This window comes from Tympanuchus pallidicinctus, unplaced genomic scaffold (assembly GCF_026119805.1).
Source record: "Tympanuchus pallidicinctus isolate F22 unplaced genomic scaffold, pur_lepc_1.0 scaffold15, whole genome shotgun sequence".
NCBI lineage: Eukaryota > Metazoa > Chordata > Aves > Galliformes > Phasianidae > Tympanuchus > Tympanuchus pallidicinctus.
Genome location: NW_026294669.1, coordinates 8,881,739 through 8,896,402, shown reverse-complemented (window position 1 = coordinate 8,896,402; position 14,664 = coordinate 8,881,739). Strand labels below are relative to the sequence as shown.

Below are 14,664 nucleotides of genomic sequence, written 5' to 3'. Positions count from 1 at the left end.
CTAGCACTGTCAGCTCTCAAAGAAAAGGCCAAGAAGAGTCCATTTTCTACAGACGTTTTTATTGATGAACATATTTTTTTCCTTCTTTTGTATGACACTTTTACACAATAAAATAAGACTTGAACTTCATAAATAACAAAAATTAGCCCTTATATCTCAACCCAGTCAAAATCTATGTAAAATAATTTGTTCTGTATTTACATTCTGTACCAAAATAAGAAACACATATTCAAGGTCAGCCAGTTCTCCCAAGACAGTTGTTTTATCTCCAAGGGAAGCTTCACATTCTGAAGGCAACATTTACACTTTGGAGGTCTGACGGTGTAAGACGGCATCATTGAATGTAACAACACAGACCCCTGACCCAAAGAGTGACACAGGCAGTCATCCAGCCAAGCACTGAGCCAAGCCCAACCAGGCTGCAGGCTCCCACAGCTCACAGCCACGCATGGGACATGTGGGGAAGGGAGGACCTATGCATCCCTCTCTACTGAAATGTATTTGAGCAGGAAGATTTGCACCAGGCTTCCTAATTAAGTAGTGCATAACAAAAAGAATAAGCTACGTTGCACCAACAGTCAACTGGTGAGCATCAAAGTTCAGTTCCAGTTATTAACCTGTACACAGAGCAGCCTCCCAGAACTTCAAGACATTTCAAGGGAAAGGAGCAGCCTGTTTCTCTGTGTCATTTAACTCGGTGCATACTCCAGACAAAAGCTCTCCTTCCTTCTTATAACCGAAACACGAGAAAAATGAGTTCCTACAGCATGACTTGCCTCGACTTCTAATTGAAATATATATAAATTTGAACTACTGGGATAACTAAAGATGACCAATTTACTTCCACAAGGAAACACGGAACCTGCTTTTGTAACATTAAAACCATGGACATTACATACTGGAAATGTAGAGAAGTCAATCCATTTATTTCCTAGGGCAGGAAGAGCCCAGGGAATAACACCAACTACCCTGGTGAAAACGAGGCTTGTTTGGGCCATACCTCAGTTCTCACATCTAAGAGTTGCAGAGTGATGGACTGGCCATGACGTGGTCAGGAAACCCAAAGCAGACGCCTGCAAATTTTGTATTTATTTCAAGCCAAAACAAACTCCTACTGGGGAAACCATACTTAAGGCTACGCAAATGACTGTTTTAAGCTACAATTTTAGCTGTGTTCTACACTAAAAAATGGCTTATGCTTCCTACTATGTTTATGTTGCTCTTAAAGACCTGAGGCGTGTTTTTACTTAATTCACCTTAAGCTGCTCAAGTTAACAACAGGCTAAAAGCTGAACTCAACGCCACACAGAACTGAGGTAGGCAGTTTTATTCAGATCTTCCTTTTGACAGGCCACCAATTCACTGCCACTTTAACGAGAACCTGACACATCCTCTGGCAGCACCAACAAGATGCAGCCACCAGCTCACTGACAGAACTGGTTGGATTCTGCCCGCCTTCAATCTGCCCTCTCAACAAGTTGCATCCAATTCCGTGGTTCACGGCCAATTTAGGGGCTGCACGTCAAAGAGATTACAACTGAAATCTCAGATTATTAAGGCGTTAACAGTTTTACTTCACTGGATCCACTGATGCAGCTACTCAGCAGGTAGGACCGAATCTGACTGCTAGCACTCCGACAGGCAGGCAGATGCTCCCTGTAGGTACAATGCACCACAGCCTTTCTTTGCTCAAACATATCCAAATCCAGAAGTAGGGAAGCATCGACATTTTAAGCCATCTTTCAGTTTTCAGTTAGTGCTCAGAAAAGCCCTCGAGATAAACAACTGGATAGAAGATAAAAAAAATACTCACTTAAATATAACAAATTCCACTTACACATAGAGACCAGCATATCAAATACCAAGTGCAATAAATTAACACCATTAGAAATGTTTAACAGTTATAAAGTTAACCAGAGAGTTCCAACAGTGCAAATATTTCACAGTAAGAAAAAATAACCAATAATTTCTTTTCAAGTATAAAAAGCATTGCTGTTGAGTGATGCCATTTCAACTGTATTATTGCACAACAGACAAAAGACACAATACCAACCTCTGGGGCCAAAGATATATTCTCAAACCTTTACATTTTCAAGGAATCCAGTCACACTGACTGCTGATTGTGCACACCTTAAAAAGTTACCGGTGTTTGCTCATCAATTTGAGTGTTTCTTGATTCAAACTTGTACACATTTAAAGCATCTGATCCCTAATTTGTATTGCTTCTCAGAAACACCAATTAAGGCTAACCAGGCCTTGTTTAGCTCAAAGCAAACTGTGCATAACTTGCAGATCAGAAGGGAACTAGCCCAGTGCAATGTAATCTCCTAGCAATGTGCCCTCAGACAGTTTTAGCTAACAGCTTACTCACCTCACCAGTGTCATAAATTGTCTATATACTAGGCACGAAGATAATCTTTAGTGTCCTCACAAGTACAATGGAAGTCCTATTATTAAACATTAATCGTAGCTAAAGAAGTTACTCTTTCCATTCCTCTACCTTTCATTTTAGAAAGGAATCAAGCCTTAAAGAAGTGGTGTAACATCTTTCTCTCCACCTTTGTATTTTTAGTGCACTTGCACATCTGCTCCCTTGTTGAGTACCTTCCCACAAATGAGAGTTATGCAACAGGAGAGGTAAGGGTTGGACCAAAAAGAGTTTCCTTGGCTCTAAGAAGTATTATTAGTAACACATTATGTAGGGTCAGGAACAAAGAAAAACATCTTCACAAGTGTCAGATAGAGCAGCTGTCCTCAGTGAGACAGACTTTGCTCATTTCCTTCCTCAAGCAGATTTTGTCCCCTAAGAGATGAATTTTGTACCAAGGCATGCCTTTGCATATCTCAATGTGTCTGATTCTCTAACGTAATCCAAATGCCAATTATTTGGGTAGTTGAACTATCAACTACAGGTTCAAGAAAGAGGGGTGGAAGAAGACAGATTAGACTTTTCTTTACCTACTCAATACAGTTTTGGCCTAGAGAAGTCAATATGGTTCTGTAGGATGATAGCTGCCATAGCTACTGGCTACAAAAAAAAAAAAAGTGAGAACAACTGCATTAATGCTCACTCTAATAAAAAACAATGCCATGATTTAAGAAAAAAATCAAAATCAGAAAACCTATCCCAATTTTACAGACTAGTATCAGTATCGAAATGCGTTTGTCTAGCAAACCATTCTGAGAATATTCAAATACTTCACATATTCCATTTCACATGCTAAACAAAGATGTGACATCTAAACAGCTTTCATGGTCATCACTCTAAAATTCCACTCTGTGCATGTATGAAGGTTTAAGTGAATCCCAAGAAGATGCTTTACTGCAAAATTATACGAATTCTGAGAAGCCTCAAAGCTGCAGAATTCAGTTGTGGAAACAATTCCCAACACCTGGTCCATTCCATTCCATTATTTTTCCCTGTAAAACGTAAGAACTGACAGAAACCTCCCATACCTGCTTAGGTCTGAGTTATTACCAGTGATGATAACTGATTTTCACATGGCTTTCAACTAAACCACTGAGGTATATTTCCAGTTTGAGGCTGCTTTGCTACCAGTCACGCTGAAGAAAAAAAAGAAAAAAAAAAACAAAACACAAACCAAACAAACTACAATCCCAAATTCTACTACAGCAGTTCTCCTTTCAAATCCTAATCAAGCTGCCAGGAAGGCTGGCACAGCGATCTTGTTACTGTGTCAAAATCAAGGGTTGCAATTCAAGAAAATACTGGCACTTATTGAGATGACATGGAACGTTTTCCACCTCTCTCAGGCTCTGGCTGCTGCTGTCAGCACCCCCCTGACTACTGCCTGCACTACTACTCGCCATGAGAGATGAGGCTCAGGAGAAGGCAGCTGCCTGCAGAGACAAAACAATTCAGTGCTCCACAATAAGAGGTGCAACACTGCAATGCATCATCTTGAAACATCTTCTTGCTCCCTGCTTGAGCTATGCGCAGAGGAATAATCCTGTTACCAGTGGAATCAAGTTAGCCATCAACAGCCAGAGGGTTACGACCAGGCTAGACGAGGAAGAGCACAAGTCTGAAACAAAGAACAAAACAGCACAAAGTTTCTATGTTGTATTTAAAACGAGGATAAAATAACCAGAGATCAAAAATGTATCTGTTGTCTTTGCACGTATTGGCACTGATTTATTTGCAGCTTTCAAGGCTAGCAATCCAGAGCAACCAAGTAACATTACTATCCCTCTTATAGGTGACCAGTTTATTTTTTCCTTAATTTTTCCTTTTTCCTTAAATAATGCAATAGAAACAATACATCCAACAATTAAAGAATTGATTAAAGGCTTAAAAATAAGCCACAAATGAGAAATACTGTAAAGAATGTTCTCCTTTACTGGTCAACATTTGAGAGAATCTACTCTTGATAAAATATTAACTGGTCGTCAGTGAATTAAGCTTTCTTCTTCCTTCAGAAAGCAAAGTAACACCAGCCTTTTGTGCTCTGGACTACTGCATTAGTACTGTCAACAGGAAAATACATGAGTACTCCTTTTGCACTGTGATGATTTTGAAGGTCATGTTATGTTCCCCAGAACAGAGATCTGGTTTTCTAAAGCTAGGTTTCTGGGATGATTACCAGAAGGAGACACGACAAAGTATTTATGTTTTAGATGTATTTCTTCTGCATTAGCCACTAGAAGCAAAAGTATGACTGCCCGGCACCTTGCCACCTTCCTTTAACGTCTTAAGATCCTGGAAGAGCAAGACCATGGCTCTCTTCCCATTCATTAATGTGAATCATCAGTGCTTTCAGATGTTCTAGATCAAGCCTCACTTCAGCACACCGTAAGACATCTTACCAATTGCTGCAGCTCTCGATAAGTTCAAAGCTGGAGGATCCCGCTCCGGGGGACAGGAGTCACAGAAATCCCAGCAGGAAGGGCAGATCAGATTGCCAACATGCACCCAGCCGTTCATCTGAATGCTCACAGTTAACACCTGACCTGAGCGGCTGCACAAGTATGCAGTGTCCTTCACCCAAACATGCAGCCCTTGTGGAGAACAAGAAACCTTAAAATAAAGGAATAAAAGCCAAGTCTGTATTATGATTTACTACAAATACATTTTTCCGTGTGGGATCTCTTTCAACAGGGAAATAAGATGCTCAGTAAGCAGCCTGTATACAGCATAGATTACCTGCAAGTATTTTAATGCACTCCCAGCAACTGTCTAAAAAAATGCACTGAGTGCACTCTTTCATGCAATTACACAGATAACCAATGGAGACTGAGTAAAATTCTGCTTCTGCTAAAAACTGCATTTTAGAGTCATGCTGTCATTGAAAGAGACACCTCCAGCTGAGACACTCGCTGAGTGGTAGGAGGATAACGAGAAGTGCCATGTGCACAGTGCTTCCTGCCACAGACAAATCAAAGTGATTTAACTCATGTCAAACGTCGACAACAGACGATTTCAGCATAAGTATTCTCACTTATCTGAGGAAAAAGCATCACAGAGATAAGACAAATGAAGCCCTTAGCAAGACTGGAGGTAACACACGGTCTGCCCAGCGGCCACACGCTTGACTTGATGTGCCATCTAAACTACAGACTTATGGTTGAAAAATACTTCTTCTCAATGCATGTCCTGGTTAGTTAATTACAGGAAGAGAGGATTCTGAACCATGTCCAGGTGCCCCAACCCTCACTGCATGTCAGACTTTTCTCCTTGATTTCCAAACAAACAAAAAACCAACAAAGCAAGAAACAAAGACACGCAACATACAATCTTACTTGGTAACATCCGCTTCCCCAGTCAGGGTAACTGAGCTTCCTCCTGCACTGTTCCATGACAAAAGCTGATTTCTGAATCAGACATACAGAGTTTGGTCCATATTCTTCTGCACCATAGTTTTTGGTAGGATCTGAAGTGGAGAGAATATATTGAACTGCAATTTACTACATGAAAAGGAAACCCACATCAAACAAGCCTGCCATAATTAATGTCACTACAGTTAATTCCCAGTTTCCTTTTAGGATCTTCTAGACCATTAACCATTACTCAATCTGGGAATCATACTGTCTTGAAGATGCAGTGCAAAGAAAACAAAGGCATTTTCCATAGAAGCACATGAATATGTTTGCCCCAGAGAGAGCCAGTTGTAACTGCTGGCTTGAGGAGAAGGAGTGGTATTCATTTTGTTTTGAGTGAACTGCAGAGACGAGCAACAAATATCCTACAGGGTTCTGCACTCTGCAATATTCCAAGTTAGGGACTACTCTGGGAGACAGACCCACGCTCTGCCAGTCTGCCAGCCTCCCTGCTTTGACAAAAGACTACAAAGGTGGAAAGCATGATTTTTTTCAGAGACTCAAAAACAATCAATCAACCCTCCACCCACAACCTCTGTCTTACATTTGGATCATTTGGGGATCATCTCTTCCAACCCTTATGCAATTTCTGTATTTCATGTATACTTGGGAAGAAAACACCAAGTAACCAAATGCAATTGCTTCTCACTCCAGCACGCAAGGCAGCGTGACACTAATTTTACATCCAATGACTTTGGATTACAGCAAGACCTTCCCAGATAAACATACAGTCTCTTAAGCACCACATTAAAGCCCTGAAACTAACCTGGTTGGTTTTCAATTATTCTGCAGTCTGAGCTGCGTTGAAATTCACCACTTAAATGCCAACTGAATTCTTGACTGAAGGGACAATAGTCAGCAATTTCTACTGAGCCACCATAGTAAGGCAAATCTTCTGCTGGTACTCCACTGAGATTGTCAAAATACTGCCAAACAAAAGAGATAGCTAAGCAGTTTGTACAAAGACAAGCCTACAGCTGGGTTGCTTGTTTTTAAATAGAACAAATCACTACAGCTGTAAGAACATCAATTACTTCTCAGGAATGCTATTAACAGACACTTATAATACCCCTGAGCCAGATGAGCCCAAAGTACTTAAGAATACATAAACAACACACTGGGATTCACATGTCCCTGCACTGCCCCCTGTCCCTTTTTGCAATTATAGCTGGGATGAAACAACAAATTCCATAGTATGCAGCAACACAAGGCAGCAGATGAGGTGAAGAAAAGCTTCTGTTACACACTAACATTATCACCTGAGATTTGCTTAAACAGATGAGCAACATCCTTACCATCTTCTTAAGGTCACAAGGCTTTATTTCAGGCCTTCATACTTCTTATAAGAAACTGAGCAGACATTTTTCACAATATCTACTCTCACCTACCAGTTCAGAGAAAACAAACAAACAAACAAACAACAAAACCATGCACCTGACTGCATAACACAGTAATGCAGATGTTTAGTTATTTGATAAAGTAAGATCCACAATACCTGATATTCCTGAGGTAAGTGCTTTGGAAACTTCTGTAAGTTGCACACTGCTACTGCTCTTTGGTCCTGTCTGCAGGTTAACTGCAAAGGGTTACCCCTCAAAGTGTCACAGTATGGACTGATGAGTTGCCTCCTCAAAGAAAAATAATTATAATAACCCAATCAGATTAACTGCTTCCTGTAATATAACTACTGTCAGTTATATATACTGTTATATATACTGTCTGTAATATAACTACTGTCAGCTGTCTGTTCCTGCTCTCCTTCACACCTGTTCAACCACAAAGAAGCAGGTTTAAATTGTCTGTTATGAGCTGGCAATACTATTTGTCTGGTTATGAACTTCCTAATTTCAAGAACATCAAGACTGCCAAAGTCACAATGCACTCAGTTTCAATGACAGCGCTCTGTAAACCTTGAAGTAAAATGTTTACAAACCACACAAGGCCACCAGGGAGCAAATTTATAAGTACTGTAACAAACAAACAAAGAAGGCTTTGCTTTGACATGGGTAACACACATTTTTGGTGCTTTAAGTAAATTCCAGCAATGCAAAACACTGCTAGCTGCATTTGCAGTTTAAGATGACAAAGCTACAAGAGTTGTATAAGTCCCTCTCCAAAGCACAGTTCTCTTACAGTAAGAGTAAACACATTCCACATTCTAAGATGTCTGGCTCTGTATTTGTTGGGTAAAGTACTACTGGTCTTAATACATTTCATGTGCTCTTTCTTGAGTGCATTCTGAAGATACTTCAAAGAACATTCCTTGCATACTACTTCTTGCTGAGTTTCATTTGAAGAGGGCAAAAGCATCTGCTTACTACTACTTTTTTTTTTTTTTTCCTTTTTCTTTTTTTTCTTTGAAAGACTTACTTCTGTTTCTTTTGATCAATCCAGAACTTACAGCTCTTCATTACGAAGTCACAGCCTTTATTACGGCCCCAATCTAATTTCTCTGCCATGCTGTAATTTGCTCTATACCACCTGCAAAGGTATTTTGAAATGAAAATACAGTTATTTGAAAACTAGCATCAAGTAAAGCAAACAACAAACACACTTGAAGAAAAAAAAACATCCATTATCATTCATATTAACACTCACCCTGTGTCTTCCATTAATGCTAAGGTGATCCTGGAAAACACTCGGTTCTGCGTATGGGATCCAGTCATAGCTTCATTCTGAAAGTCACCACATACTATTAGTAAGCTCTTGAAAAATCATTAATTAAGAAAATGGCTTACTATGAGAAAGCATTTTACGTTACAGCCACTCAGTGAGGGTCATTGGAAGTTCCAGTCCCTTACTATAGACAATCCAGCTCTTCAGATTACCCTCATTCAGCTGCTTTTGGTCTCAAAAATGCACGTTTTTTCAAGTTTACTTCCATGAAAAGGTCTGTCCTAAAGCATTTACAATATTGTTCACCAACAATGATTAGATGGTACATCTTTGCCCAAAATAACACATAACTCAGCGTTACAAACAAAAACAAGCTTGGGTGTCAGAAGGGAAGTGTTTCCTTGGTCAGCAAGGTTCTGGAGTAAAGATGGGAAAAGCTTCCCCTAATGAGACATGCAGGTAAAGACAAAATCCAGACAGTGACAGACTGAATGATCAGAGATAATGAATTGGATGACACAATTGAATTGAGTCAAAGGAATAGCCCCTTTCCTCTAAAAATGAGGTCTTCTCAAAAGGGCAAGCAGCAGATAAATGGGACATTTCATTTTTCAGTAGTTAACTTAAACCCATATTCTGAGATTTAGCAATGACATAAAAATAGATTCATCTAAAAATTGGATGCTTGTTTCTAGTTAAGCAGTTTTAGCTATATTTCAGTGAGCTTTGACACATCCATGTTTTTGAGGCTCCAGTATCACTATAAAACCAAAAATGAAAGAAGGGGGAGCAGGCTTTTCTATTCCTAATATTAGCACCAACCTCCAACAACCTCTTCTCCCAGTGATTGAGCTCAGTGCCCATGCCACCCTGATTTTCAAGCTCCATTCCCTCTAGGATTGGACAATCGAAATGTTTCCGAGCTTCTTCCTAGAAAGAAAACATTTCAACACAACTCTCAAAATACAGAGAAGCAGTCATATACATTCGTCCCCTTCTAGAAGAATCTTAAGAAACTCTTTCAGCATTTTCCTTTCAACTATCTTGTTTCCCTTGTAATATAAAATACTTCTCTTACTGAGATGCTTACTAAGCCAACTGGCACCCCAACACCAAGCCTAGCAATTTGCCTACTTATCTTCCAGAAGCAACAAGCCATTAAAGCCTGGAAGAATAAAACAGCAAAATTAAGTGAAAATACTGTGTGAATGCAAAAGACTAAGTTAAAAAAAATAATGTTGTTATTTGTAGCACCACCACCACAACCTGTTTCTGAGGAACTCCGTGGGGAGGGGGTGCAAACGAAGTTTTCTGTTAAGAAGCACTGTACATCAACTAGTTTTGTGTGAAGAAGTGTGTTTTCCAGGAGATCTGGAGACCTTGAAAGGCATCACAAAGCCAAAGCCTGGCCTTTGCCAATGTGACAGCACCTATGGGCACTGCTATGCTCTGAGCAGCTTGGCCAGCATGGCCAGTTTCCAGAAAACAGACTTTTGCCCTATACACTGCGTTACATTTGAAACAAAGTGGATTTTTGGCCAAATATGAATAACATTACAAAAGTAGAAAATATTCATGACACTGAAATGTGACAGTAACCTTCACATGCAAAGTGTAACTTAACACTTACAACAACACGAGGTGTTGTCAGAAGATGAACAGCATGGCGCAGCATTTTGCCACCACGAACATCCCATAACCTCACTGCTTTCTGAACAACCTTATCACTCCACTGATACAAACCTAGGCTGTAAGAAGAGTTTGTTAGTTACAGATCTTTCCCGTAAATACATGCAACTATGCAAAGTTTCATTTCCATTAAAAAAAACAGAGCGAAGAATAATCTCTATTTCTCATTCTTTATGAAGTTTACATTGACTTTGCAATGCTTCTCCTTTGTAAGGTACACATTTATTGCATGCACTACCAACAAAGATGACTCACTACTAATACTACTTATACCTTTAGACTCAAGATACATTTTCTGCAGTTATGAAAAATGTACTGCAAATTGTTTATTCAACAACAACATCATCACACATTAGCCTACAAGCACTGTCATTTCTGCTGAACTACAAGCAAGGAAAAATACATGCCTTAAAAAAGAGTGACTGTATTCAATGCACCAACACTGAACAGACTACAAAAAATGCAAGATCCAATCCCGTAAAGTGTTCAGAAAACATGGCTAGTTCTAATGTCTAGCTACAAGCCTTCTGATAAATAAAATCCTGCCTCGTTATCACCCCTATGCATAACAAGGTAAGTGTTTAATGACAATGTAAAGGAAGACTAATATGATTTTTTTTTTTTTTTAAGCACGAACATAATAAACACAAAGGTATTAAGATGGATTTTCAGCAGGCTGACAGCAAGAATGTATCAGACAACCTGAAGACATCCTTCAGTGTACTGAGAGGTCCAAAACCAATCAATACCTTTCATTAAAAGGAGGGAGTCCATCTGCATATCTTGCTGTCAAAGGTTTTCCATCATCATCACGATAAAATGCAAACAGTCCAGCAGAGAAACCCTGCAAGTAAAGCAAGAAGGAACCTTTGGTAAGACATTCACACAACAAGTCCATGGAAGCGCTGACATTTGCAGCAGGCACACTTAAACTGCTGCACCTCAAAGCAAATTAATGCATGAGTTGAAACAGGCAAAGTCACAGCTTTACCCTCACCAGACATCCTTCTCTTCCAAGAAGGCAGCAGCACAAGTTTGAGGGAAATGCATTTTATAATGTCAAACCTTACCAGTGCATGGATAATCTCGTGTTTCACTGTAGATAACATGCCAACAAATTCCTGAGGTTGTGTTGAGATCATGTTTGGACACAAGTTAGCATACCCTGCTATTGGCCTGCAAGACAGTTTTATAATTGTTTTCAGTACAATAGCAGCAAATTCATTTACCACAACAGAAGTAGGATCACAAGATAAAGTTCAGGCAGTAACAGTGGAGGATTACTTTTGATTTAAATACCTCAGCTTTGCAAGTTGAGCTTTATTCTGCCATTGCTGTTTTACATGGATATAGCATTAGTCTTTATTTCAATGACTTCTACTTTGTTATCCTATACATAACTGTATAATCAATGCATATCAAGATGTTACAATCACAAAATAAACAAGAGAGTTAGGCAAAGTGGACAATGATAACAAGAGAGAATAAATGGAAGGCTTACCCTTATGCTGGGCTCACCACAAAACACCAGAAGGAGGGATCTCCAGACAAGATCCTTCCCCACTGGTAGCAGCTCTTAAATAGGCCTAGGAGGGGTGCAGCCAGGCTCCACCCCTTCCGGCAGCACAGGTGAATTGCCTTCAGCTGTGCTCCTCTGGCTGACTCATGGCCCTCAGGTGATCAATCAGAGGTTCAGGCAGTGACTCAGCAGTTCCCATACAATAACATAAGTAGACAAACTCCATACATAAGCTCCAAGTTTAATTTTTAAAGAAGTTTGTAGCAGAGAGAACACTTGCCTGTCCATTTCAGCTTCCAGTTGGCAGTAGGCTGCATATGCAATGATGTTTTCGTGGCCACACCTTTCAGTGGTGAGAGCACTGACGTAAAGGACAAAGTCAGCATCTTGAACCCCTTCTTGGTCAGGTACGTCGGAGAGCTGCTCATTCTGATTGTACACCCTGCATTGCTTTGACAATGTTCAGATGGAACCATTAAAATATATCTGCTATGACAGAAACTTTGTATTAACAAACTACAGCTAGCTTGAGGCTAAGAATAAGCCCCATCCTAGGACAGGTGAAGATGAGAAAACTCCCTGCAACAATGCTAAATAAAACCAGAGCCAGGGAATGACTTACAAATGACTAGCTCTCATGATTGAGAAGAGGGGCTTGCCAAGCCAGATGTCCACAAAGTAGCACACTTTGTTTCCCATAACAATTAGAAAGTTCTGGCTCACAAACAGCATACATAAGCAGCCATTGCTGTACAGTCACTCATACTTAGCATCGCCTGTGAGTGGTCACATACACACAGCAAGCAATATTAATGTTGTCAGTAGTTTCCACAACCAATAGTACTTAAAAAGCTAAGAAGCACCAAGGTAGCTCAGAGTACCTGGAGGTGTTTTTCTGGAACAATAACTGGCCCACATCGTGTGTGGTTGGCACAGGCCCCTCGGCAGTACCTGTGAGGGTCAGCTTTCCTCCTCAAATACTGGTTCGTTGCACACTGCCTTCAATCAAACATCAAAGACAGACAGCACCATTTTAGAGTTTAAAAGCAAGCATAGCATAATCTTACAGCATCCAATGACACTACAATACAAATATTTAACAAGGCAATATTGTAAACTTTAAAGCTGAAAAACATTAGTTATGCTAGCCGGAAGGTACAATGCCTCCAGTTGTTAATGGAATATTCTACAGGTTCAAGGAAAGATTAGGAATAGGTACATAAATGGGGTAGACTAAAAAGGAAACAAGCAGCACGTATGCTCTTCATCATCTCCAAATACAGGTGCTGATCACGGAAGGTTTGTACATTTTCCTCAGGTAGCATCACCCACCACCACTGAACCTCAGGGACCACTGGTCTGAGCCAGGGCATTTCTTGTGCTCTTACTATATTCTTTTTTTAAAGTCTATACTTAATGTTAAATACCAATGACAGTACTAGACTTTCAACAAAAGTTCACATACCTGCTTAGCAAGATAGAACCTGTGGATTTGCGCACTTGAAAAGTCTTCTCCAAGTAAGAGATAGCTTGTGGGAAAAGTTTGTTCTAAATAGAACAAAACCAGAAGTCACCCAGTAGCAGTGCAGACAGAACTTGCAAGCTTTAACAACCAAGGTACATGAAATGTGCTAGGTGCTGTGGCTTAGAACAGCAGAGATGCAGACTTCCTAATGTCTTCCCATGCAGTTCAGTGGTTATAAAAATCACAGAATTGTTTAAGTTGGAAGGGACATTTAAAGGTCACCTGGTCCAACCCCCTGCAGTGACAGGAACACCTACAGCTCCATCAGGTGCTCTGAGTTCAGCCTGACCTTGAATGCCTCCAAGGCATGGGAGATCCACCACTTCTTGAGGCAGCCCATTTCGGTGCTTCGCTACTCTTACTGCAAAAAATGTTATCCTTATACTCAGTCTCAATCTCTTCTCTTTCAGTTTGAAACCATTTCCCTTTTGCTATCACAACAGACCTGCTGAGAAGCCTGTCCCCTTCTCTCTTACAGCCCTCCATCGGACACTGAAAGGTCGCTCTCAGGGCTCCCCACAGCCTTCTCTTCTCCAATGTGCGTTGTTTATCACAGAATCACAGAATGGCCAGGGTTGGAAGGGACCTCAAGGATCATGAGTCCAACCCCTCTGCCACATGCAGGGCCACCAAACTCCCCATTACATGCTAGTTTATAAAAAGGAAAGAGGGAAAAAAAAAAAAAAATGCCATATACCTTTATAAGGTGTCTTTTCTCCGGCAGCAAACTATATTAAAAAAAAAGAAAAAAGTTATTTTTTTCGCCAATAGGATTTCTGCTCGCAGATACGCGGACAAACCGCAGCACAACGCCATACTCACCCCTCAACGCTCCTGTCGTATATAATCTTAATCCTCAGACGCTGATCCACGCTTCTCTTCAGGACGTGGCTTTCCCTCAGAGGAACCCGATAGACCACCTGCCCGGAGAGGAGCACAGCGCTGCGGCCCCGCTCCCTCCGAGCCGAGCCCGAACAACCGACCCCTCGCACCGACCTCCCCGCCCCGCACCGCCCGAGGAGCCCCGCGGCCGCACCTCCCCGCGGCCGGGCACGCGGTGCTGACAGGACGAAGAGGAGAAGGAGGGGGAAAGGCCGGCGGCGCGGCCGCAGCACAGCAGCAGGGCGGCGGTGAGCGCGGCGAGCAGCGGCCGAGGAGCAGCACCGCGGCACCCGCCGCCCGGCTCGGCGGCCATCTTGGGCTGCCCATCTACCGCGTCGCCATGGAGGTGCTGCCAGCCAATGAGCGGGTGGAGATAACGGACGGGGGCGGGGCGGAGGCGGCCGGCGATCCTGATTGGGTGAGGCTCTTCCAATGGGGGGAGGGAGGGAGGGAAGAGCAAGGCGGCGGCGAGCTGTGCGGGGTAATGCAATGTAATGCAGTGCAACGCAATGAACGGTAGCGCGGTAAGGGGAGGGCCGGTGTGGGAAGCGCAGTGCAGCGCGGAGCAACGCAGGGCTCATCTAAGCAGCGCTGT

At 41.6% G+C, this 14,664-nt stretch overlaps 1 protein-coding gene across 4 annotated transcripts; it reads right to left on the bottom strand.

Annotated features, from left to right (window-relative positions):
- Positions 1–38: 38 nt before the first annotated feature.
- Positions 39–14,420, bottom strand: LMLN (leishmanolysin like peptidase). Of its 4 annotated transcripts, none has more exons than XM_052674911.1 (18): positions 14,224–14,420; positions 14,010–14,107; positions 13,885–13,915; positions 13,128–13,210; positions 12,544–12,661; positions 11,943–12,112; positions 11,214–11,319; positions 10,893–10,987; positions 10,085–10,202; positions 9,277–9,384; positions 8,437–8,513; positions 8,209–8,319; positions 7,334–7,463; positions 6,605–6,764; positions 5,761–5,891; positions 4,828–5,038; positions 3,960–4,046; positions 39–3,861 (listed from the first exon to the last, which is right to left on the bottom strand). In XM_052674911.1, the coding sequence occupies exons 1-18, from the start codon at positions 14,380–14,382 to the stop codon at positions 3,821–3,823; spliced, it is 2,034 nt and encodes a 677-aa protein (XP_052530871.1). In that variant the 5' UTR covers positions 14,383–14,420; the 3' UTR covers positions 39–3,820. The 4 variants fall into 4 exon arrangements, with proteins under 4 accessions (XP_052530871.1, XP_052530870.1, XP_052530872.1 ...); XM_052674910.1 differs by having other exon boundaries at positions 7,334–7,466; positions 14,224–14,418; XM_052674912.1 differs by having other exon boundaries at positions 39–4,046; positions 7,334–7,466; positions 14,224–14,417.
- Between the last annotated feature and the right edge of the window lie 244 nt (positions 14,421–14,664).

Bases quoted from the DNA above. Each gene is read 5' to 3' on its own strand.
- LMLN (XM_052674910.1), bottom strand. From the start codon at position 14,382: ATGGCCGCCGAGCCGGGCGGCGGGTGCCGCGGTGCTGCTCCTCGGCCG. The intron at 14,108-14,223 runs GTGCGGCCGCGG...CTCTCCGGGCAG, and splicing joins GCGTGCCCGGCCGCGGGGAG to GTGGTCTATCGGGTTCCTCT. The intron at 7,467-8,208 runs GTAAGTCTTTCA...TTTTTCTTTGAG, and splicing joins ATTGATCAAAAGAAACAGAA to GAGGCAACTCATCAGTCCAT.